The 27822-nt window shown below is 51.9% G+C and overlaps 1 protein-coding gene across 2 annotated transcripts in view; it reads right to left on the reverse strand.

Annotated features, from left to right (window-relative positions):
- Nucleotides 1-27822, reverse strand: part of TBCD (tubulin folding cofactor D) — a 185994-nt gene that overhangs the window by 114169 nt on the left and 44003 nt on the right. For both annotated transcript variants that reach the window (XM_032177936.2, XM_032177934.2), the window contains 5 exons: nucleotides 25085-25217; nucleotides 20199-20335; nucleotides 18583-18643; nucleotides 16734-16808; nucleotides 13671-13765 (listed from right to left, as the gene is read on the reverse strand). In XM_032177936.2, the coding sequence (XP_032033827.1) occupies nucleotides 13671-13765; nucleotides 16734-16808; nucleotides 18583-18643; nucleotides 20199-20335; nucleotides 25085-25217 (501 nt within the window). The remainder of the gene's footprint in view (nucleotides 1-13670; nucleotides 13766-16733; nucleotides 16809-18582; nucleotides 18644-20198; nucleotides 20336-25084; nucleotides 25218-27822) is intronic.

A 27822-nucleotide genomic window follows, 5' to 3' on the forward strand; every position in this document is an offset into this window, starting at 1 on the left:
TCAGATAGTTGTAGATAAGCGGCATTATTTCTGAGGGCTCTGTTCTGTTCCATTGGTCTATGTCTCTGTTTTGGTACCAGTACCATGCTGTTTTGGTTACTGTAGCCTTGTAGTATAGTTTGAAGTCAGGTAGCGTGATGCCTCCAGCTTTGTTCTTTTGGCTTAGGATTGACTTGGCGATGCGGGCTCTTTTTTGGTTCCATATGAACTTTAAAGCAGTTTTTTCCAATTCTGTGAAGAAAGTCATTGGTAGCTTGATGGGGATGGCATTGAATCTATAAATTACCTTGGGCAGTATGGCCATTTTCACGATATTGATTCTTCCTACCCATGAGCATGGAATGTTCTTCCATTTGTTTGTATCCTCTTTTATTTCATTGAGAAGTGGTTTGGAGTTCTCCTTGAAGAGGTCCTTCACATCCCTTGTAAATTGGATTCCTAGGTATTCTATTCTCTTTGAAGCAATTGTGAATGGGAGTTCACTCATGATTTGGCTCTCCTTTTGTCTGTTATTGGTGTATAAGAATGCTTGTGATTTTTGTACATTGATTTTGTATCCTGAGACTTTGCTGAAGTTGCATATCAGCTTGAGGAGATTTTGGGCTGAGACAATGGGGTTTTCTAGATATACAATCATGTCATCTGCAAACAGGGACAATTTGACTTCCTCTTTTCCTAATTGAATACCCTTTATTTCCTTCTCCTGCCTGACTGCTCTGGCCAGAACTTCCAACACTATGTTGAACAGGAGTGGTGAGAGACGGCATCCCTGTCTTGTGCCAGTTTTCAAAGGGAATGCTCCCAGTTTTTGCCCATTCAGTATGATATTGGCTGTGGGTTTGTCATAGATAGCTCTTATTATTTTTGGGTTCTTTCCCTTCATTACTTATTTTTTTGATGTTTTTAGCATGAAACGTTGTTGAATTTTGTCAAAGGCCTTTTCTGCATCTATTGAGATAATCATGAGGTTTTTGTCTTTGGTTCTGTTTATATGCTGGATTACATTTATTGATTTGCGTATGTTGAACCAGCCTTGCATCCCAGGGATGAAGCCCACTTGATTATGGTGGATAAGCTTTTTGATGTGCTGCTGGATTCGGTTTGCCAGTATTTTACTGAGGATTTTTGCATCGATGTTCATCAAGGATATTGGTCTAAAACTCTCTTTTTTGGTTGTGTCTCTGCCAGGCTTTGCTATCAGTATGATGCTGGCCTCATAAAATGAGTTAGGGAGGATTCCCTCTTTTTCTATTGATTGGAATAGTTTCAGAAGGAATGGTACCAGCTCCTCTTTGTACCTCTGGTAGAATTCGGCTGTGAATCCATCTGATCCTGGACTTTTTTGGTTGGTAAGCTATTGATTATTGCCTCAATTTCAGAGCCTCTTATTAGTCTATTCAGAGATTCAACTTCTTCTTGGTTTAGTCTTGGGAGGATGTATGCGTCGAAGAATTTATCCATTTCTTCTAGATTTTCTAGTTTATTTGCATAGAGGTGCTTATAGTATTCTCTGATGGTGGTTTGTATTTCTGTGGGATCGGTGGTGATATCCCCTTTATCATTTTTTATTGCGTCTATTTGATTCTTCTCTCTTTTCCTCTTTATTAGTCTTGATAGCAGTCTATCAATTTTGTTGATCTTTTCAAAAAACCAGCTCCTGGATTCATTAATTTTTTGAAGTGTTTTTTGTGTGTCTATTTCCTTCAGTTCTGCTCTGATTTTAGTTATTTCTAGCCTTCTGCTAGCTTTTGAATGTGTTTGCTCTTGCTTCTCTAGTTCTTTTAATTGTGATGTTTGGGTGTCAATTTTAGATCTTTCCTGCTTTCTCTTGTGGGTATTTAGTGCTATAAATTTCCCTCTACACACTGCTTTGAATGTGTCCCAGAGATTCTGGTATGTTGTGTCTTTGTTCTCGTTGGTTTCAAAGAACATCTTTATTTCTGCCTTCATTTCATTATTTACCCAGTAGTCATTCAGGAGCAGGTTGTTCAGTTTCCATGTAGTTGACCGGTTTTGAGTGAGTTTCTTAATCCCGAGTTCTAGTTTGATTGCACTGTGGTCTGAGAGACAGTTTGTTATAATTTCTGTTCTTTTACATTTGCTGAGGAGTGCTTTACTTCCAACTATATGGTCAATTTTGGAGTAGGTGTGGTGCTGAAAAGAATGTACATTCTGTTGATTTGGGGTGGAGAGTTCTGTAGATGTCTAATAGGTCTGCTTGGTGCAGAGCTGAGTTCAATTCCTGGGTATCCTTGTTAACTTCCTATCTCGTTGATCTGTCTAATGTTGACAGTGGGGTGTTAAAGTCTCCCATTATTATTGTGTGGGAGTCTTAAGTCTCTTTGTAGGTCACTCGGGACCTGCTTTATGAATCTGGGTGCTCCTGTATTGGGTGCATATATATTTAGGAAAGTTAGCTCTTCTTGTTGAATTGATCCCTTTACCATTATGTAATGCCCTTCTTTGTCTCTTTTGATCTTTGTTGGTTTAAAGTCTGTTTTATCAGAGACTAGGATTGCAATCTCTGCCTTTTTTTGTTTTCCATTTGCTTGGCAGATCTTCCTCCATCCCTTTATTTTGTGCCTATGTGTGTCTCTGCACGTGAGATGGGTTTCCTGAATACAGCACACTGATGGGTCTTGACTCTTTATCCAATTTGCCAGTCTGTGTCTTTTAATTGGAGCATTTAGCCCATTTACATTTAAGGTTAGTATTGTTATGTGTGAATGTGATCCTGTCATTATGATGTTAGCTGGTTATTTTGCTCGTTAGTTGATGCAGTTTCTTCCTAGCCTTGATAGTCTTTACAATTTGGCATGTTTTTGCAGTGGCTGGTACCAGTTGTTCCTTTCCATGTTTAGTGCTTCCTTCAGGAGCTCTTTTAGGGCAGGCCTGGTGGTGACAAAATCTCTCAGCATTTGCTTGTCTGTGAAGTATTTTATTTCTCCTTCACTTATGAAGCTTAGTTTGGCTGGATATGAAATTCTGGGTTGAAAATTCTTTTCTTTAAGAATGTTGAATATTGGCCCCCACTCTCTTCTGGCTTGTAGAGTTTCTACCAAGAGATCAGCTGTTAGTCTGATGGGCTTCCCTTTGTGGGTAACCTCACCTTTCTCTCTGGCCACCCTTAACATTTTTTCCTTCATTTCAACTTTGGTGAATCTGACAATTATGTGTCTTGAAGTTGCTCTTCTCGAGGAATATCTTTGTGGCGTTCTCTGTATTTCCTGAATCTGAATGTTGGCCTGCCTTCCTAGGTTGGGGAAGTTCTCCTGGATAATATCCTGCAGAGTGTTTTCCAACTTGGTTCCATTCTCCCCGTCACTTTCAGGTGTACCAATCAGACGTAGGTTTGGTCTTTTCACATAGTCCCATATTTCTTGGAGGCTTTGTTCATTTCTTTTTATTCTTTTTTCTCTAAACTTCTCTTCTCGCTTCATTTCATTCATTTCATCTTCCATCGCTGATACCCTTTCTTCCAGTTGATCACATCGGCTCCTGAGGCTTCTGCATTCGTCATGTAGTTCTCGTGCCTTGGCTTTCAGCTCCATCAGGTCCTTTAAGGACTTCTCTGCATTGGTTATTCTAGTTATCCATTCATCTAATTTTTTTTCAAAGCTTTTAACTTCTTTGCCATTGGTTCGAATTTCCTCCTGTAGCTCGGAGTAGTTTGATCGTCTGAAGCCTTCTTCTCTCAACTTGTCAAAGTCATTCTCCATCCAGCTTTGTTCCATTGCTGGTGAGGAGCTGCGTTCCTTTGGAGGAGGAGAGGCGCTCTGATTTTTAGAGTTTCCAGTTTTTCTGCTCTGTTTTTTTCCCATCTTTGTGGTTTTATCTACCTTTGGTCTTTGATGATGGTGACATACAGATGGGTTTTTGGTGTGGATGTCCTTTCTGTTTGTTAGTTTTCCTTCTAACAGACAGGACCCTCAGCTGCAGGTCTGTTGGAGTTTGCTAGAGGTCCACTCCAGACCCTGTTTGCCTGGGTTTCAGCAGCGGTGGCTGCAAAACAGCAGATATTGGTGAACCGCAAATGCTGCTGCCTGATCGTTCCTCTGGAATTTTTGTCTCAGAGGAGTTCCCGGCCGTGTGAGGTGTCAGTCCGCCCCCAGTGGGGGATGCCTCCCAGTTAGGCTGCTCGGGAGTCAGGGACCCACTTGAGGAGGCAGTCTGCCCGTTCTCAGATCTCAAGCTGTGTGCTGGGAGAACCACTACTCTCTTCAAAGCTGTCAGAGAGGGACATTTCAAGACTTATTTTTTAACTACACCACGTTTCTGCATTTATGCATGACCCAACTTAAGAACTAAACACTTGTAATTTTTACATACAAAAAGTGGTAAGCTCTCAAAAAGTTGAACATAGAATTACCACATGACCCACTAATTCCACTTCTGGGTATATACCCAAAGGAACTAAAAAAAGGGGTCTCAAACAGGTTCTTGTATCCATGTCCACAGCAGCATTATTCATAATACCCAAAAGGTGGGAACAACCCAAGTGTCCACTGAAAAATGAATGGATCATGAAAATATGGCCAGGTGTGGTGGTGCACACCCGCAATCACAGCTACTCAGGAGGCTGAGGTGGGAGGGTCGCTCAAGCCCAGGGGTTGGAAGCTATAGTGTACTATGATTGGGCCTGTGAATAGCCACTGCACTCCAGCCTGGACAATACAGTGAGATCCCATTTTAAAAAATAAGTATATGGGTCGGGCGTGGTGGCTCACACCTGTAATCCCAGCACTTTGAGAGGCCAAGGCGGGTGGATCATGAGGTCAGGAGATCGAGACCATCCTGGCTAACATGGTAAAACCCCATCTCTACTAAAAATACAAAACAAATTAGCTGGGCTTGGTGGTGGGTGCCTGTAGTCCCAGCTACTCAGGAGGCTGAGGCAGGAGAATGGCGTGAACGCAGGAGGCGGCGCTTGCAGTGAGCTGAGATCACACCACTGCACTCCAGCCTGGACGACTGAGCAAGACTCTGTCTCAAAAAAAAAAAAAAGTAAAAATAAAATAAATAAATACATGGTATGTCCATATAATGAAATATTATTCAGCCTTTAAAAGAAAGAAAATTCTGATACATGCTACAATGCAGATTAACCTTGAAAACATGATGCTAAATAAAATAAGCCAGACATGAAAGGCCAAATATTGTCCAATTCCACTTGTACAAGATCTCTACAACAGGCAAAGTCCTTTTGCAAGCAGAAAGTAGACTAGAGTTACAAAGGGTTTAAGGGAAGGAGAATCAGGGGCAAGTGACTTCTTAATCCGGGGTGATGAGAAGTTTTGGAACCAGACAATGGTGATGGTTGTACAAAAGTGAGAGTGCAATTAATGCCACTGGATTAATATGCTTAACAATTAAAAGAGCAAATTTGTTATACATATTTTACCACAATTTTCTAAGTAGTAACAGAATATTCTAAAAACCATGGAATTATATTTTTTAAATGGGTGAATTATATGGTAGACAAACTGTGTACCAATAAAGCTGAAAAAAAATAAAGGATCCTTGAATTCACATGTAAGAGAAGATGCCGAGAACGCCCTTTCTAAGCAGTCTTAACAGGGGCCCACTGCCGTCTGCCACGTTCTATAGGGAGGGAGGGAGGGAGAGCAGGGCGGAGTGCAACACGGAACACACACGTTCACACAAGAAAAAAAACACCATTAACACAAAAAAAGAACAATCGGTCCATGTTCAAAGTTAAAGATGTCTCATGCTTTTCATTTTCCTGAAAACCTGAAAGCTTAAAAGCCTACCAAGATTAAACAAGCCAACAAAAACAGGCAGGGAACTGGACGCTGGGGCCATGTCAGGACATGCTCGGAGCCGACCTCTCCCAGGCCCCCTTGATCACCTGGGAACTGAGGTACACAGGCCTGCGGCGGGCAGCAGGGTCAGGCCAGGCCACAGCCAGGGCTGGACAGACAGCAGGGCCCCCCACAGGAGCCCGAGCCAGCCTCGGCACTGAGCCCCAACAGCTCTACCAGGGAGGGAGCGCCCTGTCCCTAGACCTCAGCTAGAGCTGCTCTCCTGGAATTCACCATCCACCTCTGTGCTCCAGAGCCTGTGAGGAAACTCTGGTCCTCCATCCCTTCCCCCTCTCAGAATCGGACTCCTCTCCTATAAAATATCCCTTCTGAAGAAGCCTCTGCGGGTTTCCTTCCTTCCATGTCAGCGGCTTCCTCCCCTTTTCTCCACCTCCCCATGCCAGTGAGCCTGGGAACCCGGTTTGAGCTTTCCCACTCATTCACCTTCCTCATCTCTCACTCCCTCCTGTGCGAACTCATCCAACCCATAACTTTGTAGACCATTTCTATGTGGAAGGCGCCAACATGTCACTCCCTGACCTTCTTACTATCTCACTCTCTTTCACTGAATAGAACAGCAAAGTTGTCGAGTTCAGAATCCTACATGCAGCATAAGTATTTCCTTTTCTCCTTCGTCACAGCTCTGGTCTCACTCCGAACACTGTGGCGGCTCCCAGACGGCCTCGCTCTTCCTTTCCACTGCGCTCCCGTGTGTTCCCCAGTATCCGACTTTACGTCGAATAATTTCCAAACCCCTCACTGTGCTCCTGAAGCCCCTCTAGGATCTGGCCCCCAGGCGCTTTTCTGTGCCCACTCTTTGGCTCTCTCGGCCATCCAGCTCATGCGAGCCTTCGTTCCTCTTTGAGATGCTGCAGTCAGGAGTCCATCCTGTCGGCTCCTTCCCGCTAGAAGCTCTCAGTGTAAATGTCGCCCCAGGAGGTCTTCCCCAAGTCTTATTCAAGTCACTGGTTGGCCCCATCACTGAGGATCTCACCGCCCTTTTGTATTTTCTTAACGACTTTATCCGTTCTCTGAAATTGCTCCCTTGTTTCCTTGTTTAATGTCTGAATCTCCCTCCAAACCCTGTCCCCTTCACCGTCACAGAAACGCTGTGTCCTCACCTCCACTGCCAAGGGCAGTGGGCGCCAATTGCATTTGTTGTAGGAAGGACGTGCAGAGTTTTCATCATCCAAAGAGAAAAACATGACAGTTAGTTTTGGAAGCCAGAAAACATAATCCACAGGTGGGAATTAATCTACTGAATGGTGCTTTTAACAAGACCCCAATGCAGCTGCAGCAACATCATCGTAAGACGCTTCTTGTACGTCTTCGATGAACGCTGACAGCGTGTGCTCCAATGCAACTTTATACATTTTTCAAAATTTATAACATTTATATAAACTTATAAAAATTAAATGTTTATTAAAATTTTTTCAAAATTTATAAAATTTATTAAACTTAAAAATTTTCTCAAAACATCACCTTAGATAAGAGTTAGGCAGCCTGTATTTCCGACATGCAGGGCTTACTACCTGGTGCAGGTTCACAGGGACCTTGAGCCTCCTAGCAGTAAAGTTGCAGGAAGGTTAGAAGGGGCTTCTCTATGGCTGTGAGACATCAGACAATTACACTTTATAGGACACGGGGTGACAGACTGCACCTTCTGGGGGAAGGGGTAGGCCTCCTTGAGAGGGCAGTGAAGAACCCCAGCCCGAAGATTGCACAGGGAGCTTCCTAAATTTGAGGGAAGCATGAGAAAAGCTTTGTAGATGCTAATTTAACAGAGACCTGCTTTGGCCACACAGTGTGTATAAACAGACCTACGTCAGCAACACAGCCCTCAAATCTGTTATTTGGGAAACACATATGCAAAGATTTCTTCCTTTTTAGGCTTTAAAGCAAAGGTTAAGTGCTGGGAAGCAAGTGTGAGCCACTGTGCTCAGTCTTAGACAAAGACTTTAAATCAACTGCTTTAAATATGCTCACAGATCTCAAGAAAACTGTGGACAAAGAACTAAAGGAGACCAAAAGAACAACATTTAAACTAACATGGAATGTTGATAAAGGGACAGAAATTATAAAAAGAGGCTGGGCACAGCAGCTCACTCCTACAATCCCAGCACTCTGAGAGGCCAAGGCAGGAAGATCACTCAAGTCCAAGAATTTGAAAGCAGCCTGGACAATAAAGCGAGATCCTGTTTCTACAATTTGTTTTTTCAGTGCAGCAGGCCTGTGGTCTCAGCTACTCAGGAGGCTGAGGCAGGAGAACTGCTTGGGCCTGGGAGGTTGAGGCTGCAGTAAGCTGTGATACCACCACTGCACTCCAGCCTGGGCAACAGAGCAAGACCCTGTCTCAAAAAGAAATTATTAAAAGAGAAACTAAAGAGAAATTCTGGAACTGAGGACTCAAGAGCTGAAATGAGTACAGAACCTAAGAGACTCACAGGGCACCATCAAGCGTACCAACATGTGTATTCACGTAACAAGAGTCCCACAGAGAGAGGAGGGGGCAGAAAAATACCCAAAGAAACAATGACCGAAAACTTCCCGTTTGATGAATGACCTGAATCTACACATCCAAGAAGCTCAGAAAAACACCAAATGCTACTTATTATTATCCAAACCAATATGCACAATTCCCAATCAACAAGGATAGCAAGGGAAACAGGGTTCATACAAAATGTCCAAAGAGATCAGAACACTTGACATTTTTCAAAAAGCAAAATACTGATGAAAACCACAAAATGCATAATTAGGAGCACATGTATACATTTTATCAAAGTAGTACAGTTGGCTGGGCACAGTGCCTCACGCCTGTAATCCCAGCACTTTGGGAGGCTGAGGCAGGCAGATCACTTGAGGTCAGGAGTTTGAGACCAGCCTGGCCAACATGGAGAAATCTGGTCTCTACTAAAAATAAAAAAATTAGCTGGGCATGGTGGCAGGCACCTGTAATCCCAGCTACTCAGGAGGCTGAGCCATGAGAATCACTTGAACATGGGAGATGGAGCTGGCAGTGAGCCAAGAGGGCGCCACTGCACTCCACCCTGGGCAACAGAGCAAGACTCTTTCTCAAAAAAAGAAAAAAAAAAAAAGGTAAAGTTAAACCAAATACATCCCCCCACCTGTGCTCCTTGTATCCAACAAAGGAAACTGTAAGGGTTCACAAGGTTATATGAGCTTACTCATGGTGAGGAGTGCCCACCTCCTCCTGCCACAACAACACAGGGGTTCAAAGAGGAGCCACAAAAAAGGTGAAAGGGCCTACGCCAGGACCACTCAAGAAAAGTCCTGGAATTTCAATCACCTAAAACAAAGACCAAGTAGCCCTTTAACAGTAGTCCTCAAACAGAGGTGATGACGCGAAGAGAAAAAGAACATGGCCCACTGTCCACAGGCCAAGGTAGGAGGATCGCTTGAGTGCGGCGGTGTGATCACGGCTCACTGCAGCCTCAACCTCCTGGGCTCAAGCAATTCTCCCACCTCAACCTCCTGAGTAGCTGGGACTGCACCCAACTACCTTTTTAAAACAATTTTTCTAGAAACAGGATCTCATTTTGCTGCCCAGGCTGCTTTTGAATTTCTTTAAAAAATTAGCTGGGTGTGGTGGTGTGCACAGAGTCAGAGACCAAGAAATAGGCTTACAGCACAACAGATGGAGACTGTGTGTGTGTGTGTGTGTGTGTGTATGTGTGTGTGTGTGTGTGTAGAGGAATCGGCAGGATTCCCTAAAAAGTAACCCAAAGAAAATGCGATGCTTTTTTCCTGAGTCCAACAGGCAGAGTTCCCCTATTCAGAGGACTAAGGGCAAAAAGACCCAGGGTGCCTTCAAGGCAAACATCGCATCACTGCCTGCCCACCTGACTTCCCTAGTTTTACTTCTTCCTCCTTTAGCATGCACCAGTGAAGCTCCACATTTCCTCTAAGACAAACAAAAGCTTCAGTCATCAAACATGCTCATCTATATCGTGTCTTTCTACAACATTTATTTGCCAAGCATTTGTTTTCGTGCTTTTTTTTTTTTTTTGAGACAGGATCTTGCCCTGTCGCCCAGGCTGGAGTGCAGTGGTGCGATATCGGTTCACTGCAACCTCCGCCTCCTAGGTTCAAGCGATTCTTCTGCCTCAGCCTCCCGAGTAGCTGGGGTTACAGGCATGCACCACCACATCCTTGTATTTTTAGTAGAGACGGGGTTTCACCATGTTGGCCAGGCTGGTCTCGAACTCCTGGCCTCAGGTGATCCCCCCGCCTCGGCCTCCCAAAGTGCTGGGATTACAGGCGTGAGCTTTTCAAACTAAACTGACAGAGAACCACAGTAACTCTCCAAGGAGACAAGGAGGTGCAGGGACAGCTCAGCCGTGTGACATGGAGGAGGCCAAAGGGCTGAGCATGAGCCGTGACTCCTGAAAGACTTCCCGGCTCCCGCAGCTGAATGGCGTGAGGTCTAAAACAAAAACATACAAAGTATGCTGCAAATGCTCATTGAACGTTAGCCCTGTCACCTCCTGAGTCAGCCCCAAGACGGGATCTCTTTCACCCCTGCCTGAAAGACCCCTTGCCCTGCCCAGAGACAGCACAGCTTCTCTGTGCCCCACCAGCTACAGAATGGGGGCTGCAAAGAGGGTTCGGCTCACATGGAGGGCACCGCCAGGCAGAAGGGACCAGCCAACCATGCGGAGGTCACGGGCCAGTGTACTCCACATCACATATCAGTTTCTGAACAATAGCTTTACCCTTTTCCTTTATGATGCCAACATCCACATCCTCTCTCTCTCGCTGCCTGGGGTCAGTGGGTGTTGCCATAAGACGCGACAGAGCACACACACAAACCAGTAGAGTCTCTTGTCTCCTTCGAGTGAACCTGGAGCTGGCTCCCCACAGGCAGGGACTTCATTCCATCCCGGCTACACATTCGCACACACACCCTCACACACGTCTAGTGTCACAAATAAACATTACGAGTCACTCACTTCGGATGGAACAAAACCTTACATGAAACCACAACTTCATGGTTCTGGGGTCAGCAATGATTTCTTAGCTCTGACACCAGAAACACAAGAAAGAAAAAACAGATGAGCTGGACTTCATTAAAATTTAAAACCTGGGTCAAATATCACCATCAAAGAAATTGAAAACACACCAGGTACAGCCTACAATCCCAGCACTTTGGGAGGCTGAGGCAGGAGGATCACTGCAGGCCAGAAGTTCGAGATGAGCCTGGGCCACATAGTGAGAACCCCATCTGTACAAAAAAATTTTTTAATTAACCAGGCATGAAGGCCAGGTGCAGTGGCTCACGCCTATAATCCTAGCACTTTGGGAGGCTGAGGCGGGGTGGGGGGAGGGGGAATTGCTCGAGCTCAGGAGTTCGAGATCAGCCCAGACAACATGGGAAAACCCCACCTCTACAAAAAATACAAAAATCAGCTGGGCATGGCGGCACGTACCTGTAGCCCCAGCTACTTAGGGGACTGAGGTAGGCGGACCTCCTGAGCCTGAGAGGTGGAGGCTGCAGTGAGCTGAGATCTCGCCACTGCACTCCAGCCTGGGCGATGGGAATGAGATCCTGTCTCAAAAAAAGAAAAAAAACTTCCCAGGCATGGTGGATGGTGGTGCAGCCCTGCAGTCCCAGCTACTTGGGAAGCTACGGTGGGAATATGGCTTGAGCCCAGGAGATCAAGGTGGCAGCGAGCTGTGATGGGGCCGCTGCACTCTAGCCTGGGCAACGGAGCGAGACTCTGTCAATCAATCAATAGAAAGTGAAAAGGCAACCATGGAATGCAATAAAACATTTGCAAATCATATATCCAATAAGAGACTTATACCCAGAATACATAAAAAAACTCTTACTTACAACAACAATTAAAAAAAATAATTTTTTAAATGAGTAAAGAACTTGAACAGACATTTCTCCAAAGAAGACATACAAATGGGCAAACACAGAAAATGCTCAGTGTTATCAGTCGTTGGGGAAAAGCAAATGAAAAGCACAACAAGGTGACACTTCACACTCACTAGGACAGCTTTTTTTTTTTCTTTTAAAGAAGCAGGGGGCAAGTGTGGTGGCTCACGCCTGTATTCCCCACACTCTGGGAGGCCAAGGCGGGTGGACTGCTTGAGCTGAGGACTTCAAGACCAGCCTGGGCAATGTGGTGAAGCCCCGTCTCTAACAAAACTAAAAATAACCTGGTGTGGTGGTGAGCACCAGTGGTCCCAGCTACTCAGGAGGCTGAGGTGGGAGGAGTGCCTGGTCCCGGAAGGCGGAGATTACAGTGAGCAGAGATTGCATCACCGCACTCCAGCCTGGGCAACAAAGTGAAACCCCGTCCAAAAAAAAAAGATAAAAACAAGTGTTGGTGAAGATCAGAGAAACAGAACCTCATACACTACAGGCAGGAATGTAAAACGGTGCAATCATTTTGGAAAAAGTTTGGCAGGTTCTTAGAAAGTTAAACATGGAGTTAATGTATGACCCAGCATTTCTTCTAGGTCTATACCCAACATCCACTCAAAAACGCGTACACAATGTTCACGGCAGCGTTAACCTAACAGTGAAAGGTGGAAACAACCAGATGTCTGTCCATCAGCTGATGAACAGGATGGACAAAACGTGGCGTGTGGTGCATTTACATGCAGGACGAGGCTCTGCCACAGGAAGGAAGGAGGCACTCCACAGGCTACGACACAGAGGAACTCAGTGGAAGAATTCGGACACCAAAGATCACACGTTGTAGGTTCCACTGTTATGAAATGTCTATAAAAGACAAACTCACAGGGACACTGGAGATGTGGCTGCCAGGGCAGGGGTGCTGGGGAGAGCGGAGAGTGAGTTCTTAAACACAGGGTTTCCTTTGGAGGCAATGAAAATGTTCAGAAATTAAATTATGGCAATAGTTGTGCAACTCTGTAAATATACAAAAACCACTTAACTGTACACTTAAATGAGTGCATTTTATGGTATGTAAATTAGATCTCAATAAAGAGGCCTAAAAATAAAAGAAGTCTGAAAAAAAAATAAGCAGAGACATTAAAAAAAAGAACTGCAGGCTCTAAAAGCTCTCCCCATACATCACAATGCCAAGTGCAAAGCGGTCACTTCAGACGCCACCACAGCTCCACACCGGGAAGACGCGAGGCCACCACATCTCAGGTGTCTTTATTTTGGACAGAATCAAGTCTCCGTGGTGGGACCCTCTCAGGATGGGCCCCACTCTATCCTGTACAGACATCCTTTCCTTCCTGCCCTCAGAGGGCACTGCCAGCCACACCCAGGGACTCTCCCCACCAAACACAGACAGGGCTGCGTGTGGCCACGGCACAACAGCTGGTCTGGGGCAGTGCCTCTGCGTCTGCCATGCTGTGCCCTCTGTCCCCACCCCACTGCTGGCCACTGCAGAGCTCCCCTGGCCCTCCACCCCAGTTCCCACCCTGGTTTCATGCTGGCGTGAGCCTCATCTCCAGGGAGCACCGTGTCACTCCACGTGACCCAGGATGCTGCCAGGGGTACCTGGTTCTACAACTGAAGCAGGTGCCACTGCATGTGTCCTTAAGGGGCAACAACGTCCCTCAAGAATGAAAACTTGTTTTGGGGAGTAAGAAAATCAGACATTACAAGGATTCGTGGCCCTCCAAAACCAGCTACACAGGGTAATCTGTGGCATTAAAATTTCACAGCAGGAAAAAGAGGCAATTAGGAAATTACGAAGGCCAATGCGAGAAAAAGGTGGACAGACCTCGTTCTCAAGCTCTTCTGTGCATGCCTGCAGCAGGACCACACCACGGAGATGGGTTCAGACGAAGGGCTGCAGCCTGCCACAGACAGCAACTGACTGTGCTTCAGCTACTCACCATCCACGAGGCGAGATGGCAGCAACAGGCCTCTCCTGCCCAGCTCCGCCAGCGCCAGACATCCCCCATGCCACGCCTTGTCAGTCTCCTGGAAACTGAGAGCAACAGAGATCCTGAGACCACAGCCCACGTGTCAGATTTTGGTTCAAAGCCCACAGCATGGCAAGGAGCACAGCCTGGCGGGTCCATATCCCGTGCCTATAAGGCTCACTAAAACCCATTCCTAAGTTTTTGAAGTATCAAGGCTGGGCACAGCGGCTCACACCTATAATCCCAGCTACTCGGGAGGCTGAGGCAGGAGAATCGCTTGAACTGGGGAGGCGGAGGTTGCAGTGAGCTGAGATCGCGCCACTGCACTCCAGCCTGGGTGACAGAGCAAGACTCCGTCTCAAAATAAAAAAACAAATAATCAGTTGGCTGAAGAAATAACACACTGAGACTGAGTACGAAGACAACAGCCGTGCCTACCCCAGGGCCTCTTCAGATCTCCCGAGAGTGAGGACAAGTCCTGGTCAGTCCCCAAACAAAGAGACCGTCCTGTCCGTGCCGTCCCAGGTGGGGTTTTCCCACCACAGCGGTGTCGCTCCAAGTACGGGCAACACCCATGCTCCCAGAGAAAGAAATGAGACACTTCAGAAAGGTAAGAACTTAAAACAGGAATCCTAGCACAGGAAGACGTCGGTAGAAAAGGGAGCAGGAAGACCTTCTTTAAATGACACCCCACTGTTTAGTCAAACTCAGAATTAAAAGCTAGAATAATGAACTGGCATTGCAAGATTTTTCACAGTATTTGAAATATGAACTTTTAATGAACAATTGCAATGGCCATCGATCAAGTCATGGTGATGGGAGACGGGAGGGGGCCCCAGGTCCTGAGGGAGTCGTGCACGCTTGGGGGACAGCCACACCAGACACACAGATCCTGAACCCCTGGGGATGGGTGCAGCTCCACTCATTGCATAACCCAGCCCAGGAAAGGAGCGGGGAGTAAGTTAACCCTCCTGGGTGCTGGGTGTTCTTACAGTTAATATAATTAATGCCCTTTCTCCAACCCGTTTCAGAAGAGGCTGGCAGCTCACCACACGTCCCATGGAAGGACAAGATTGGAGCAGCCACCATGCAGGGCTGCGGGCCACCCCACGCCCCAGCAACTCCTGGCTTCCTGGTGTCTTCAGACATCCTGCTCTGAGGCTGCACCTTTTTATGCCACGGTTGACAATCACACGCTGAGCACCCAGGGAACGGGAAGGCAGCGCTGACGAGAGCTGCATCCTGCGAGGACTCGGGACGATGGCCCTGCAGCTACTTTGGGATGAAGGCCCTGCGAAATCAAGAGTAAAAAGGCCACCCCATCCCAGAACCTAGCTACAAAAATGGAATGAGCACACTAAAATAACAGAAATAAAAGTAAAAAAGCACCTGAAGATTAAACAAGCCAGGAAAAATGAAACTAGATCAAGATGGTGAGCTGGAGTAAGGAACACGCCGTCCAGAGAGGCTGCACGTTGTGGAGGGAAAGACACACAGTGAGTTTCAGGAGACACACTAGGCCTGACGAGCAGGCAGACCAGCGGCCGGAGGAGAGAGGCAAAGTCCAGACAGGCACGGGCAGGCCCGGCCTGGAGCCCACCACACTGTTGTGAAGGCCACAGGTGGCGCCAGGCGACAGGAGGACGTACGCCCACCACGACCACCAGAAAGGAGCTCCAGGGACACGCCTGAAACAAGGCTGGAGGTCGCCTACAGAGAAGCCAAGCACGTAGCACCCTCCAACCCCTGCCTCCCATCAAGCAGTTGCGATAAAGAGCATGTTTTCTGCTAGCAATGTTTCCACCGGAAGAGTATTTCTCACACATGCATGCGCACTGCTCTGAAAAACATGACCCATATCTGACACATTGTGTCCTGTGCTCCTGAAATTCACTGAGCAGGCTGGAGGCTAAGTGCACAAGGAATCTGCTCCAGAAGGAAAACAAGGCTTTGTGAACAGCTCCGGAGCTGTCCCTGGTGACTGACAGGTAACGCGAACTGGAGCCTCCAAAGTGCTGACAGCACAGCTTTCTCCACGGTGTCTGGGCTAATGAAGAACAACAGCACACCTGGGGTCCTGAACAAGCTGGACGCCTGCTCTCAACCCTCGGCGGCTGAAACTGGGAGAGACATTTACACAAGCAAAAGTAAGAATCCCTGGGGAGGTCACAGATCGATGCCTCACACGTGTGAGCACACCAGGGCGGGTCTGCAGGCCCCAGGCTGAAACCCCAGGCCCTGCCACCCGCACAGCCCAGCCGACACCTCTACCACCCACAAGCCACACGGTCCCAAGACCCAGAACTCCCTGAAGGCTGACAAGACAAATGCAGCACAGCACACGTGGCTGTCTATACTCAGTTTTGTTTTGAGACCAGGTCTCACTCTGTTGCCCAGTCTGGAGTGCAGCAGTGGCACCATCATGGCTCATGAAGCCTCAAACTCCTGGCCTCATAAATGATCCTCCCACCTCAGCCTCCCGAGTAGCTGGGACCACGTCCGGCTAATTTTTTAACTCTCTGTAGAGATGGGGTTTCGCTTCATTGCCCAGGCTGGTCTCGAATTCATAGGCTCAAGCCGTCCTCCCACTTTGGCCTCCCAAAGCCTCACATTTCATTAAAATGAAATCCAACTTCAAACTCAGGCCTTGGTCACACCAGCCTCACTTTAAGGTCTGAGTGATACACGTGGCTAAAGGGCAGGCGAGGGGCAAATCCGAACCTCCCCAAGAAAGCTCTCGGGGCAGCCCCAACTCACTCAATAGAGCTTTTCCTTTCAGAACAAACATCTACATGGGTGTATGTCTAAACTGACTCTCTTTTTCCTTAAGGTTTTTAAATAGAATGGAGTTGATAAAAGCAACACACCAGAAATAACAAGAGTTCTCAAGTTTAACTTCAAAAGGGGGAGAAAAGAGCTTCTGGAGTTCTGACACACAGCTCAATGAAAAGCAAGCATGGAAGGATATAAGGAAAGCCAGGCTTCTCAGCTCACGGTCAGGCCCACACGCCTCCCCCTGCTCTTCTCACATACCTGAAGCAGTCCAGCACAGACCCGACCACGTCATCCGCCAGGGCTCTGGGAAGCCTGCCAGCCATCCTACCGATGCTGAAAGAGAAACGCAGCAATCCATCAGGGGCACCACCAGCCTGTCGCCAAGGGCATGCGTGACACGTGTGAACGGCCTGAACAACCATCCTTTCCTCCAGAGACCAGGAGAGAAGGGGCCAACTCCCTGCTGGAGCCCGGCGGTAAAACAAGCTGAAGGGTAAAGGAGCCTGCACACATCCGAAGCAGCCAGATTCAAAGGGGACGAGTGAGCACACCGGGCACAGGGCAGGTCACCGGGTACCACCGTAACGCGGACACTGCAGGCCACCAGTGATGGCTGAGGGCACCGAGGCAGCGGGCGAACACTGAGGGCTTCACCCTGACCCTCCCTCCTGGAGCCGGGCTTCCTCTGTGCCACCCCAAATGCTGACTGTGCAGGCTCCCATCAGGCCAGATGACGGGCTCACGGCCCCACATGGAGGCCGGCTCACAGGGTCCAGTCCCTGGAGATGGCTCCGTGGGGAAGGTCCTGGCCAGGGGCCTCCAGGAAGGACACTGGGAAGGCCTGCCCAGCCTCTCACTGCGTGGGCCCATCACACCCAACCAGACAAGGCTCTGGGCTGAAAAGCCGTCCCCTGTGTACAGCAACACAAAGGCCTATGTGAGCCCTGCTGCGCTGTGGAGCTCCTCCCAGACCTCATGGTGTGGACGGACCCAGCACAGACGCACACGAGAGCGAGGGCAAAAACCAGCCTCCCCGTCCCCCAGCACCTGCCGGCCCCTCTACCTGCCTCGTCCCCCAGCACCTGCCTTGTCCCCTCCACAGCAGGGACCTCCCCGCCCGACCCCCAGCACCTGCCAGTCCCTGCACCTGCTTCATCCCCTCCACAGCAGGGACCTCCCCGCCCGACCCCCAGCACCTGCCAGTCCCTGCACCTGCTTCATCCCCTCCACAGCAGGGACCTCCCTGACACCTCAGCACCTGCCGGCCCCTCCACCTGCCTCGTCCCCTCCACAGCAGGGGCCTCCCCGCCCCCCAGCACCTGCCAGCCCCTCCACCTGCCTCGTCCCCTCCACAGCAGGGGCCTCCCCCAACCCCAGCATCTGCTGGCCCCTGCACCTGCCTCATCCCCTCCACAGAAGGTACCTCCCTGACATCTCAGCACCTGCCAGCCCCTGCACCTGCCTCCTCTCCTCCACAGCAGGGGCCTCCTCCACACTTCAGCATCTTCTTCACATGTATCGCTGTCCCTGCACAGCCCGAGCCCAGAGGGCCACCGGCTCCTCCAGGCCAGGGCTCCACCTGTTGTGCTCAAGGCCAGGCCCCGCTGGATCTGCCTCACGACCTCCACTGAGGCCCGGGGTGCAGGGTGCATGTCGACTGAGGCCCGGGGTGCATGTCGACCCCCACAGGTATGACAGGTGCTAGTGAGGGGTGAATGAGGGGCTGGCACCTGCTCACCCCACAACAGAGGGCTCTTCCCTGAGCACCATCATTGTAGGAGCCGTGATCCCCATCTGTGGGGAACAACAGGTGGCGGGCACAGCGATGAGGATGTGGAAAAACAAGGGAACATTTTGAAGATAAACAGGTAAACCTGGCCTGCTCGTGACCCGGCAGGGCCAGCCAGAGGCAGGAGGACGGAGGAGCCTGAAGCTCCGTCTCGGGAACCATCTTCACGCCAACACGTAAAGCAACACACGTATGTTGGAGGGGGCCACGGAGGGGGCCGCGCTGCCGCTCCAAAGCTGTTGGGTATTTGTAGCTGTTGAATCGCACAAGAGAGGCCGGCCCACTCCCCGGGGTGCTTCTGCGGCCGCGGACACCTACCCTTTGGCTGCAGACCACCGCACGACAGTGTCCTTGTCCTTCAGCCCGACCAGCAGCTGCTCTGTAGGAAGAGGAAGGTGATGCACGACAGAGTCCACACAAAGTTGCTAGTTTCCCAGCTGTAAGGTGACCCATCCTGTACGCTACTCAGTGCATACGCTGAAGGGAATTACATTAACAATGTTAATTTTAATAACAGGAAAAGAACATTTCCTTCTCTCCGTTCTCAAATAATCACATACGGCCATGTTCCTAAGTTCTCTGTTCCTAAGAAACAGATCTACCCCATTAAAGCAGGCAACAGGGAGCAGCTGCCTGCCCCCAGGTGAAGGCCAACATCAAGGGCCCCACCCAGGCCGGGGAAGGGCCTGCAGCTCACGGGTGACCAAAGTGGGCTGGGAATCTTCCAGAGAAAACCCCCAGCCAGCGGCTGCATGAAGACATCTCTCCCAGGGACCAGGCCTTGGCGGCAGGCTGAACTTTTAAGAACCACACAGAAGCCTAGAGGATGCGGGGAGGGGTCGGGTCACACGGTGAGGGCCCTGCAAGCCCCAGCAGGGATGAAGCCTTGGCCCGAGGGCACCAAGCAGCCCTGGGAAGACCCTGATGGAGAAGCTCGCTGAGTGACCACAGGGGAGGGTGGAGAGACAGTCTGGAGCCAGCACAGCAGCTGGAATGCGGGCAGAGGGGACTGCGTGCAGGGGGTGGGAGACGGGAACGAGCCTGGGGTAGGCTACGGACATGGGGAAGGGGCAGACCCAGGGCCCCGCCCGGGACTCAGAGCACAGATGCGGGCGCCTACCACGCAACTAGGGAGGGCTCTGAGAAGCAAAGGTCAAGGGAAGGGCTAGAGTGGATGCTGGCTCGGGGCTGGCAACGGTGCCGCAGGCGCCCTGATGGTCACGGTCGAGGTGGGGTGTGGATGACTGGGCAGAAAGCTGCCCTGGAGGGAGCAGAGGGGATGTGAGCAGAGCGCGGCACAGCACAGGCAATGCGGCCCCGCCCACCCATCAGGAAGCTGGGAGATAATGGGAGGATGGGGGCCTCACAGGGAGGGGACATGAGGAGGCCCTGCCTGGGTCCGGGGAAGACCCCATTCAACCGTGGCAGGAGGACAGGACAGGGTGTGGACAGGAGCCAGTCCCAGGATGGCCGCCGTGAGGGGCTCCTAACTATCTCTGTGCAGCGGGAGACCCCGGAGAACAGGGCAGTGGATGGAGACCCCTGCAAGGTGTAATGTGGTTTAAGGGAGTTTGAAATGGCTCCTGAGGTAAGGAACTGAGCAGGGTTTAGGGGCCAAGGAGCCAGAGACCTGAGCCCCAGGGACCCCAACTCAATTTCCCGGGAGAACTGTTTCCTGAGGACACCAGCTACCCAGAGCAAGCAGCCCAGGTCAGGAAGGTGGGGAGGCGGTGGGAAAAAGGGTTTCTACGGCACACAGAAAGAGACTGGGTTCAGGAGCCAGAACATGGGCAGCGACCGTGCACTCGGCGAAGGGGACGGGTGGCCAGACAGTGCCGGCACCAGCAAGGGAAGAAGGAAGTGTGGTCCTGGAGTGGAGGGGACTCAGCCCGACGATGCCCAAGAGCGGAGGCCGCCGCTTAGACCCCACGCACCTATCACACGCTCCACCCCATCTGGGATGTCGTCATCTTCGTCATCATCTTCGGTCAGGATGAGTGGCTTCTGCTCACTCTGACCCTGAGTGAGGAGCTGCAGATTTGCAGCCAAAGAGCGGCAGCCACGCTGATACCTGTGCAAACCAAAGCATCCTCAGATCAGCTTTGCAGCTCACAGCATCCTGATGACTGGAATCAGTCATTCAGTGTCACTTTGAATCTTAAAGGGTGTCTGTGAAAATTTCATGCACTTTGCAGAGACCAGATAAGAAGGGAGAACCTGGAGGCACCGCCATCAGCACAAACTGCCAGGAAGATCCTGGTGTGAGCCACAAAGCATGCCCCGATTCCAGAATATCCTCAGCTGGTGTCCAGTTTTGATTATGGAAAGTCAGGAGAGAAGGCATGATGATGGGTACACAGACGACAGAACCAGCACCAGAGGCGTTCCAACAACCAGCACCTTCCCTGGGGAAGCACCCGGCCTCCGGGACCCTCTGCCTCCTGGCAGCCCCTTCCTGAACGGCCACCACTGCCACCGCCCAGGCCACACACAGCCCCTTCATCACCAGGTGCTGCGTCTCACCCATCACCAGTTCCTACAGATCCTGCCTCCCGAATGCCCCTCAAAAGGCAGCAACATGTAGCCCTTTTCACACCCACGTGGGGCACCTGCATCAACATCCCCTGGACACATCATGAAGGGGCCCACGGCACAGGCCCCGGGACCTGGCTCCTGGTCAGGCCTGCTCTGCGCCTACTTGCTGTGTGACTCTGAACAGCCCCTGAGCCGCTCCATGCCCCCACTTCCCCCTCTATAAAATGGGAACGCAGTCCCACGCAGAGAGCTGTGTGAGAACGGTCAGAGTGTGTGCTCGGGGTGCAGCCCACCCCTGCACTGAGCAAGGCCCCCGCGAACACGGCTGCTCCTGCCAAGGGTGAGTGCGGGGCGGGCCGCCTGGCTGTGGGCCCTGCTTCCCCGGCCTCATGCCGAAAAGGTGTCCAGTGAGAGTTCAGGGCAGCTGCTGCGGCTGTAGCCTGAAACAGCCTCCCAGAGGACAAACCACTTGGGCTTCGGAGGCAGAACCGGAACTCACACACTGGTGCTGACGCCATCAACCTGCCTCGAATGACTCATCCTAGCTCTAGCCCTCTGGGACTCAGTTTCCAAGTCTAGGAAACAAGGAGCGGGGAGGTTTCCAAAATGGCCCCGCGACCCCCACCTCCTAGCATTCCTCTCACACGAGGTGTGGCGTGGGCCCAGTGATTCCCTCCCAAAGAACAGAATACGCAGAGTCTGGCGAGAGCTGCCACCTTCCCAACAGCCACGGTTTCCACCCGCCTCTCAGCCTCCAATGAAGCCAGCTGCCATGCTGTGCGCTGCCCTGCGGAGGGGCCCACGTGGCAAGGACTTCAAACGGGTCCCCACCAACAGCCCACAAGGCACCGGGTCCCAACAGCAACCCATGAGGAGCACGGAAGCAGACCCCCCACCAATGCAGGCCTTGAGACGGCAGTGGCCAGGCCGGCACCTTCACGAAGCCTCAGGAGAGACCCTGACCGGGGACCCGGCTGAGCCACGTCAAGATTCCAGACCCACCAGAACTGTGAGGAAACAGTGCACTGTTTAAGCTGCTAAATTTAGGGGTACACTGTTATGTAGGGTAACTTGTATGAAGAGAGTATCATCAGCCATCGTAGGACCATGGCAGAGACCATCAGACACCCAGCAAGACACCTAATGCCCCACGAGCAGGCACACCCCGGCCCCCACTCTCCCCTAACATCCCACAGGCAGGTGCACCCCGGCCCCCACTCTCCCCTAACACCCCACGGGCAGGTGCACCCCGGCCCCCCCTCCCCCCAATGCCCCACAGGTGGGCACACCCCAGCCCCCACTCTCCCCTAACACCCCACGGGCAGGTGCACCCTGGCCCCCAGTCTCCCCTAACGCCCCACGGGTGGGCACAACCCAGCCCCCAGTCTCCCCTAACGCCCCACAGGCAGGCACACCCCAGGCCCCAGTCTCCCCTAACACCCCACAGGCAGGCACACCCCAACCCCCAGTCTCTCCTAATGCCCCACGGGCAGGCACACCCCGGGCCCCAGTCTCCCCTAACGCCCCATAGGCAGGCACACCCCAGCCCCTAGTCTCCACCCCAGCCCCTAGTCTCCCCTAATGCCCACGGGCAGGCACACCCCGGGCCCCCACGTGTGCTCTACCCCAACCCCCAGTCTCCCCTCATGCCCCACGGACAGGCACACCCCGGCCCCCAGTCTGCCCTAACGCCCCACAGGCAGGCACACCCCCACTCTCCCCTAACGCCCCATGGGCAGGTGCACACCCCGGCCCCCAGTCTCTCCTAATGCCCCACGGGCAGGCACACCCCAGCCCCCAGTCTCCACCCCAGCCCCCAGTCTCCCCTAACGCCCCAAGGGCCGGCACACCCCGAGCCCCACTATCCCCTATCGCCGCCCATGGGCGGGTACACCCCAGCCCCCAGTCTCCCCTAATGCCCCACGGGTGGGCACACCTCAGCCCCCAGTCTCCCCTAACGCCCCACAGGCAGGTGCATCCCAGCCGCCACTCTCCTCAAGCATGCGCGCAGCTCAGCCACCTCACAAAGACCAGACGGCACCACAAAGACAATGACCTCAGGCTGCTTCTGCATGTGCCCTCCCGACCTCAACAATGGTGAGACTCGAACAGAAGGCGTAAAGCCACTGTTGGCCAGCAGGTGATGGCAACCAAGGCAGGGCGACAATCCCCAGCGAGGGGAAGCTACAGGTGGGCCACCTCCACCTCCTCCCTGCAGGGGTACTTTCTACACTGTACCAGGGAAACAGCCCAGGAAGCAGCAGTCTCACTGGGTGGAGGGCTCATATGTGGGGGAGAGGATGTTGGGGAGAAGAGAGCTGCTGAGAAAGAGCCCCGAAACTCTGCCCAAAAATTCCCTTAGATCCCTGGGCACCCCAAGATAAGGAAACACAAGGCGAGACTCAGACGCACCTGTCAGAGAATGGCTGGGAGGCCGAGTGCTGCAGTGGAGACTGTGCGACCCTCAGAGGGCCCCGGAGACCAGGGCCCAGCAGGACAGGAGGGAAAGCCGTGACTTCCACCTAAGACCCTGAAAGGCTACATACTTAAAGCAAGGACCATGCTGTGGAGGAAAGACCAATCCCTGGAGGAGAAGAGCTGAGAAAGACCCAGCCTAACAAAGCCTCAAGCCAAGGCTGGCAGGAGGAGTGGGATGAACCAGGAATCTAACAGCCCGCCAGGGCGTAAGTCCATCCTCGTCAACAGAAGACAACCAAGAAGAGAATGGTACTAACAGAAACATCAAAAATCCAACCGAGGAGATAAAAATGGAAACAAGTTAGAAATACATAAGAAACAGGAAACGTAAAGGAAGACAGAAGAGAAAAACAAACACAAGAAGGGGGACTAAAGCCCAACCATGTTAGAATTGCGTGAAATGTATGTGGCAACACGCACATCATTATCGAGAGAACTAGGATACTGGATTATTTTCCGTACCAACATTTCAGTGCTTGTGACGCTTAACTTTACATGTCAACCTGACTGGGAAGTGGGGCACCCCGCTATTTCGTCACACCTGCTTCCAGTGCTTGTGTCAGCGGCTCTGGACCAGCAAAGCACGTGAATCTGTAGACAAAGTCAGGCAGAGGACCCTGCCGAATGCAGGGGGCCTCGTTCAGCCAGAAGGCCCCAGCAGAACAAAACGCCAGCCCTCCTGCTGCCTGGCAATCTCTCAACTGGCCTTGTTCTGTCTTCAGACTAAAACCAATCAGCTCTTCCTGGGTCTCCACCCTGAGGCCTTCGGCCAAGAACCACCATGAGCTCTCCTGGTCTCCAGGTCACAGCCTCGCCAACGCACACACATCCTATGGGCTCTGCTTCTCTGGAGAACCCTGCCTGGTACAGCAGTGAACATTCCCCAAAGCAGCATTGAGAAACTAGCCACGAACACTGTGTCTAATGAGCAACCTCCTACAGAGTGAGCTGCACACCGAACACTACAACACAACACACGTCTCTGGAATTTGGCATCATCCAGGACGAAGCGTGAGCTGACCTTAACCAAATAATTCCTTCCCAAACCACACGTATTAGCACTTGAAACCAACTGAAGGTCGCTAAAACACAGCACCCTAAGAACACTAGAAAAGTCTGTCTCCTTGAGAACCAACCCATTCACACCGGCCAGCTACAGACTGCTAAGACATCATTTCTGCCAGCAAGAAAGGCGGTTTCACTGTCTCCCAAAGTCTCTGAAAGGGAGCCTGTCATTCAGACTCATCACTGATCAGATGCAGCTTTCCCCCACAGCACGTCCACACCAGCGAGGCCGCACCGCCTCTGAGCGACACGACGCACACACGCCGCCCTCCTGCCACGCTGACTCCCAGCCACACAACGCACACGCCGCCCTCCTGTCACGCCAGCTGCAGTTCTTCCAACTGGGAGATGCAGTCAGAAAATAACCAAAAGAAAACCGTTCCTCTCAAAATCAGAAACACTTCTAGGATTAAAGAAACGAATGAAAGCAGAAAACACTTGTTACTAACGCGTCTTCTCTGCCATCACCACTGGACACAAAAGCCACAGCACCAGCCACACCAGACGCTCACCTATGGCTTGGCATGCCCTCCAGACAGTGTCCCTGACTGTGTCCAGAACCAAGGCGCCTGCCTCCCCACCCCATGGTGCCTGCCTTCCCCACCCCCCAACAGGGCAACTGCCTCCCCACAGCACCTGCCCCAACAGCACCTGCCTCCCCCGCCATCAATGGCACCTGCCCCCCACAGCACCCCCTCCCCACCCCGTGGCCCTCCCCAGGCGCCGCCCTCACAGTGCCTACCTCCATGCTGCCACCTTCGGCTTCAGGAAGGTCAGCCCCAGTCGCTGCACAAGCTTCACCCCCAGCTTCCGCAGCAGGATCTGGTTGCTCTCAGGGAGTCTGCAGCCATCGAGGCACCTGAGGACAGTGGTAGCTGCAAACAAGAGCCAGACTCAGTGTGGGGAGGGCTGCAGGCATCTTCTGACTGCACCACCTGTGTCCCTGAAACCAACAGCCAGCCCCACAGGGGCCTCAAGGCAGGAGACATTGCCAAGACCCCCATCATCCCAAATCATGAACCAAGAGCTGCTGGAGTTGAACCTACTCAACTTCCTTGCTGTGAAGCAACAGCGGTGGAGGTCAGGAGAGCAAGTGCTCAGAGGGCAAGGAGCCAACCTGAAAGGGGGCAGCACACACAAAGGCCCAACCGACTACAGGCACACTGCAGCCACGGAGACCCCGCAGGCCACGGGCACATTGCAGCCACACAGACCCCACAGGCCACAGGCATACTGCAGCCACGGAGACCCCGCAGGCCACGAGCAGCACACTGCAGCCACAGAGACCCCACAGGCGACGGGCATACTGCAGCCACAAAGACCCCGCAAGCCACGGGCACACTGCAGCCACACAAACCCCACAGGCCACAGGCACACTGCAGCCACACAAACCCCACAGGCCACGGGCACACTGCAGCCACAGAGACCCCACAGGCCACGGGCATACTGCAGCCACACAGACCCCACAGGCCACGGACATACTGCAGCCACAGAGACCCCGCAGGCCACAGGCACACTGCAGCCACGGAGACCACGCAGGCCACGGGCACACTGCAGCCACGGAGACCACGCAGGCCACGGGCATACTGCAGCCATGGAGACCCCGCAGGCCATGGGCACACTGCGGCCACAGAGCCCCCACAAGCCACGGACATACTGCAGCCACGGAGACCACGCAGGCCACGGGCATACTGCAACCAGAGACCCCACAAGCCATGGGCACATTGCAGCCACAGAGACCCCGCAGGCCATGGGCATACTGCAGCCATGGAGACCACACAGGCCACGGGCATGCTGTGGCCGGGAGGAACACACAGGCCACAGGGCACCCTGCGGCGACCCCAGAGGCCATGGAGCACACTGCGGCTGGGGAGAACACACAGGCCACGGGGTTCCTGTGGCTTGCTCTGTTTTTCAGGGGGAATCACTCGGTGTCATGCAGTGATGACAATAGCAAGACAGGAGGCTGAGCCAAAGGGAGCCTCAAGGTAGCACTGGGCACAGCATGACAGGGAGAGCCTGCAAGCAGGAGACGCCCGGGTGCTGTGGGGAGGGGCAAGCTGAGGCCAGGAGGACAGCATTCCTGTGACAGACAAGGGCTGGGGTGGAAGTGCATGGCGGCTTCAGAGATGGGCCGGAAGTGAAATGGACAAGACTGCAACCAACTGACAAGGAGAGGAGAAAAGAAGAGAAGCTGAAGACAGAGCTGAGAGTTAGGTGAGGTGATGGAAGACAAGGAGATGGAAGAAGGGGCAGTGGGGCGGGGACAGAGCAGGGGGATGGGGGCTGGAGCTGCAGAGCCCTGCGGGAAGCTCTGCCTTGAGGCTGGGAAATGACAGAAAGTGAACGTTCACCAGTTTTAGGTGGGCGCTGTGACCTCGAGCAGAGGTGCCGTTTAACTCATAATGCTTGCCTATAAAACCAGGTCAACTGAAAGAGCATCTGAGTAACTTCTCAGAAGGCTCCGACAGTGGGCAGGACGAGCGTGGGTGACAAGCACGACAGCCCGAGAGGGAGGTCTGTGTTCACATCACCAAGGACGCTCCTCCCACCGACAGGGCCCGGCAACGGCTGCTTGTGTTGTCGGGTGTGGCGAGGACGTAAAGAGCCCCATCTTCCAGAGACACGTAGGGAAGTGCACACAGGTGAGATGGCAGTGTGTGTCCCTCCTGTGCGGTGCAGGGATGAAACGGGCCGCACACAAAAACTCACACACTCCTGAGAGAGACACGGGGCGTGCGCACCATTCTCTCTTCTTTATACATGTTTCAAATTTTCCATAATGAAAAATTTTTTTAAAAAAAGAAAGTTATTCAAATTTGATATTCAGATGGCTTCTTTTTTTTTTTTCATCTTTTTTTTCTTTGGGACGGAGTCTTGCTCTGTCGCCAGGCTAGAGTGCTGTGGCGCGATCTCAGCTCACTGCAACCTCCATCTCCCTGGTTCAAGGGATTCTCCTGCCTCTGCCTCCCGAGTAGCTGGGACTACAGGTGTGCACCACCATGCCCAGCTAATTTTTGTATTTTTAGTAGAGACGGGGTTTCACTATGTTGGCCAAGCTGGTCTCGATCTCCTGACCTCGTGATCCACCCACCTCGGCCTCCCAAAGTGCTGGGATTACAGGCGTGAGCCACCATGCCCAGTCCGGATAGCTTCTAAAACACAAAGGCTCTAAGAAGTTTCTCTTTTTCCAGATGGTAAACCTCTGCGTGGAGAGAAACACTGCCCTTATTTTCAGAAATTGAGGCTCAATCTAAAATTAAGAGAATTGAGCCAGGCATGGTGGCTCATACCTTTAAGCCCAGCACTTTGGGAGGCCAAGGCAGGGCAGATCACTTGAGCCCAGGAGCTCAAGACCAGCCTGGACAACACAGCAAGACCCCACTGCTAAAAAAATTAGCCAGGCGTGGTAGAGCTCGCCTGTAGTCCCAGCCACTTGGGAGGCTGAGGTGGGAGGATGGCTTGAGCCCAGGAGGTCCA

This window comes from Hylobates moloch, unplaced genomic scaffold (genome assembly GCF_009828535.3).
Source record: "Hylobates moloch isolate HMO894 unplaced genomic scaffold, HMol_V3 SCAFFOLD_15, whole genome shotgun sequence".
Classification (NCBI taxonomy): Eukaryota; Metazoa; Chordata; class Mammalia; order Primates; family Hylobatidae; genus Hylobates; species Hylobates moloch.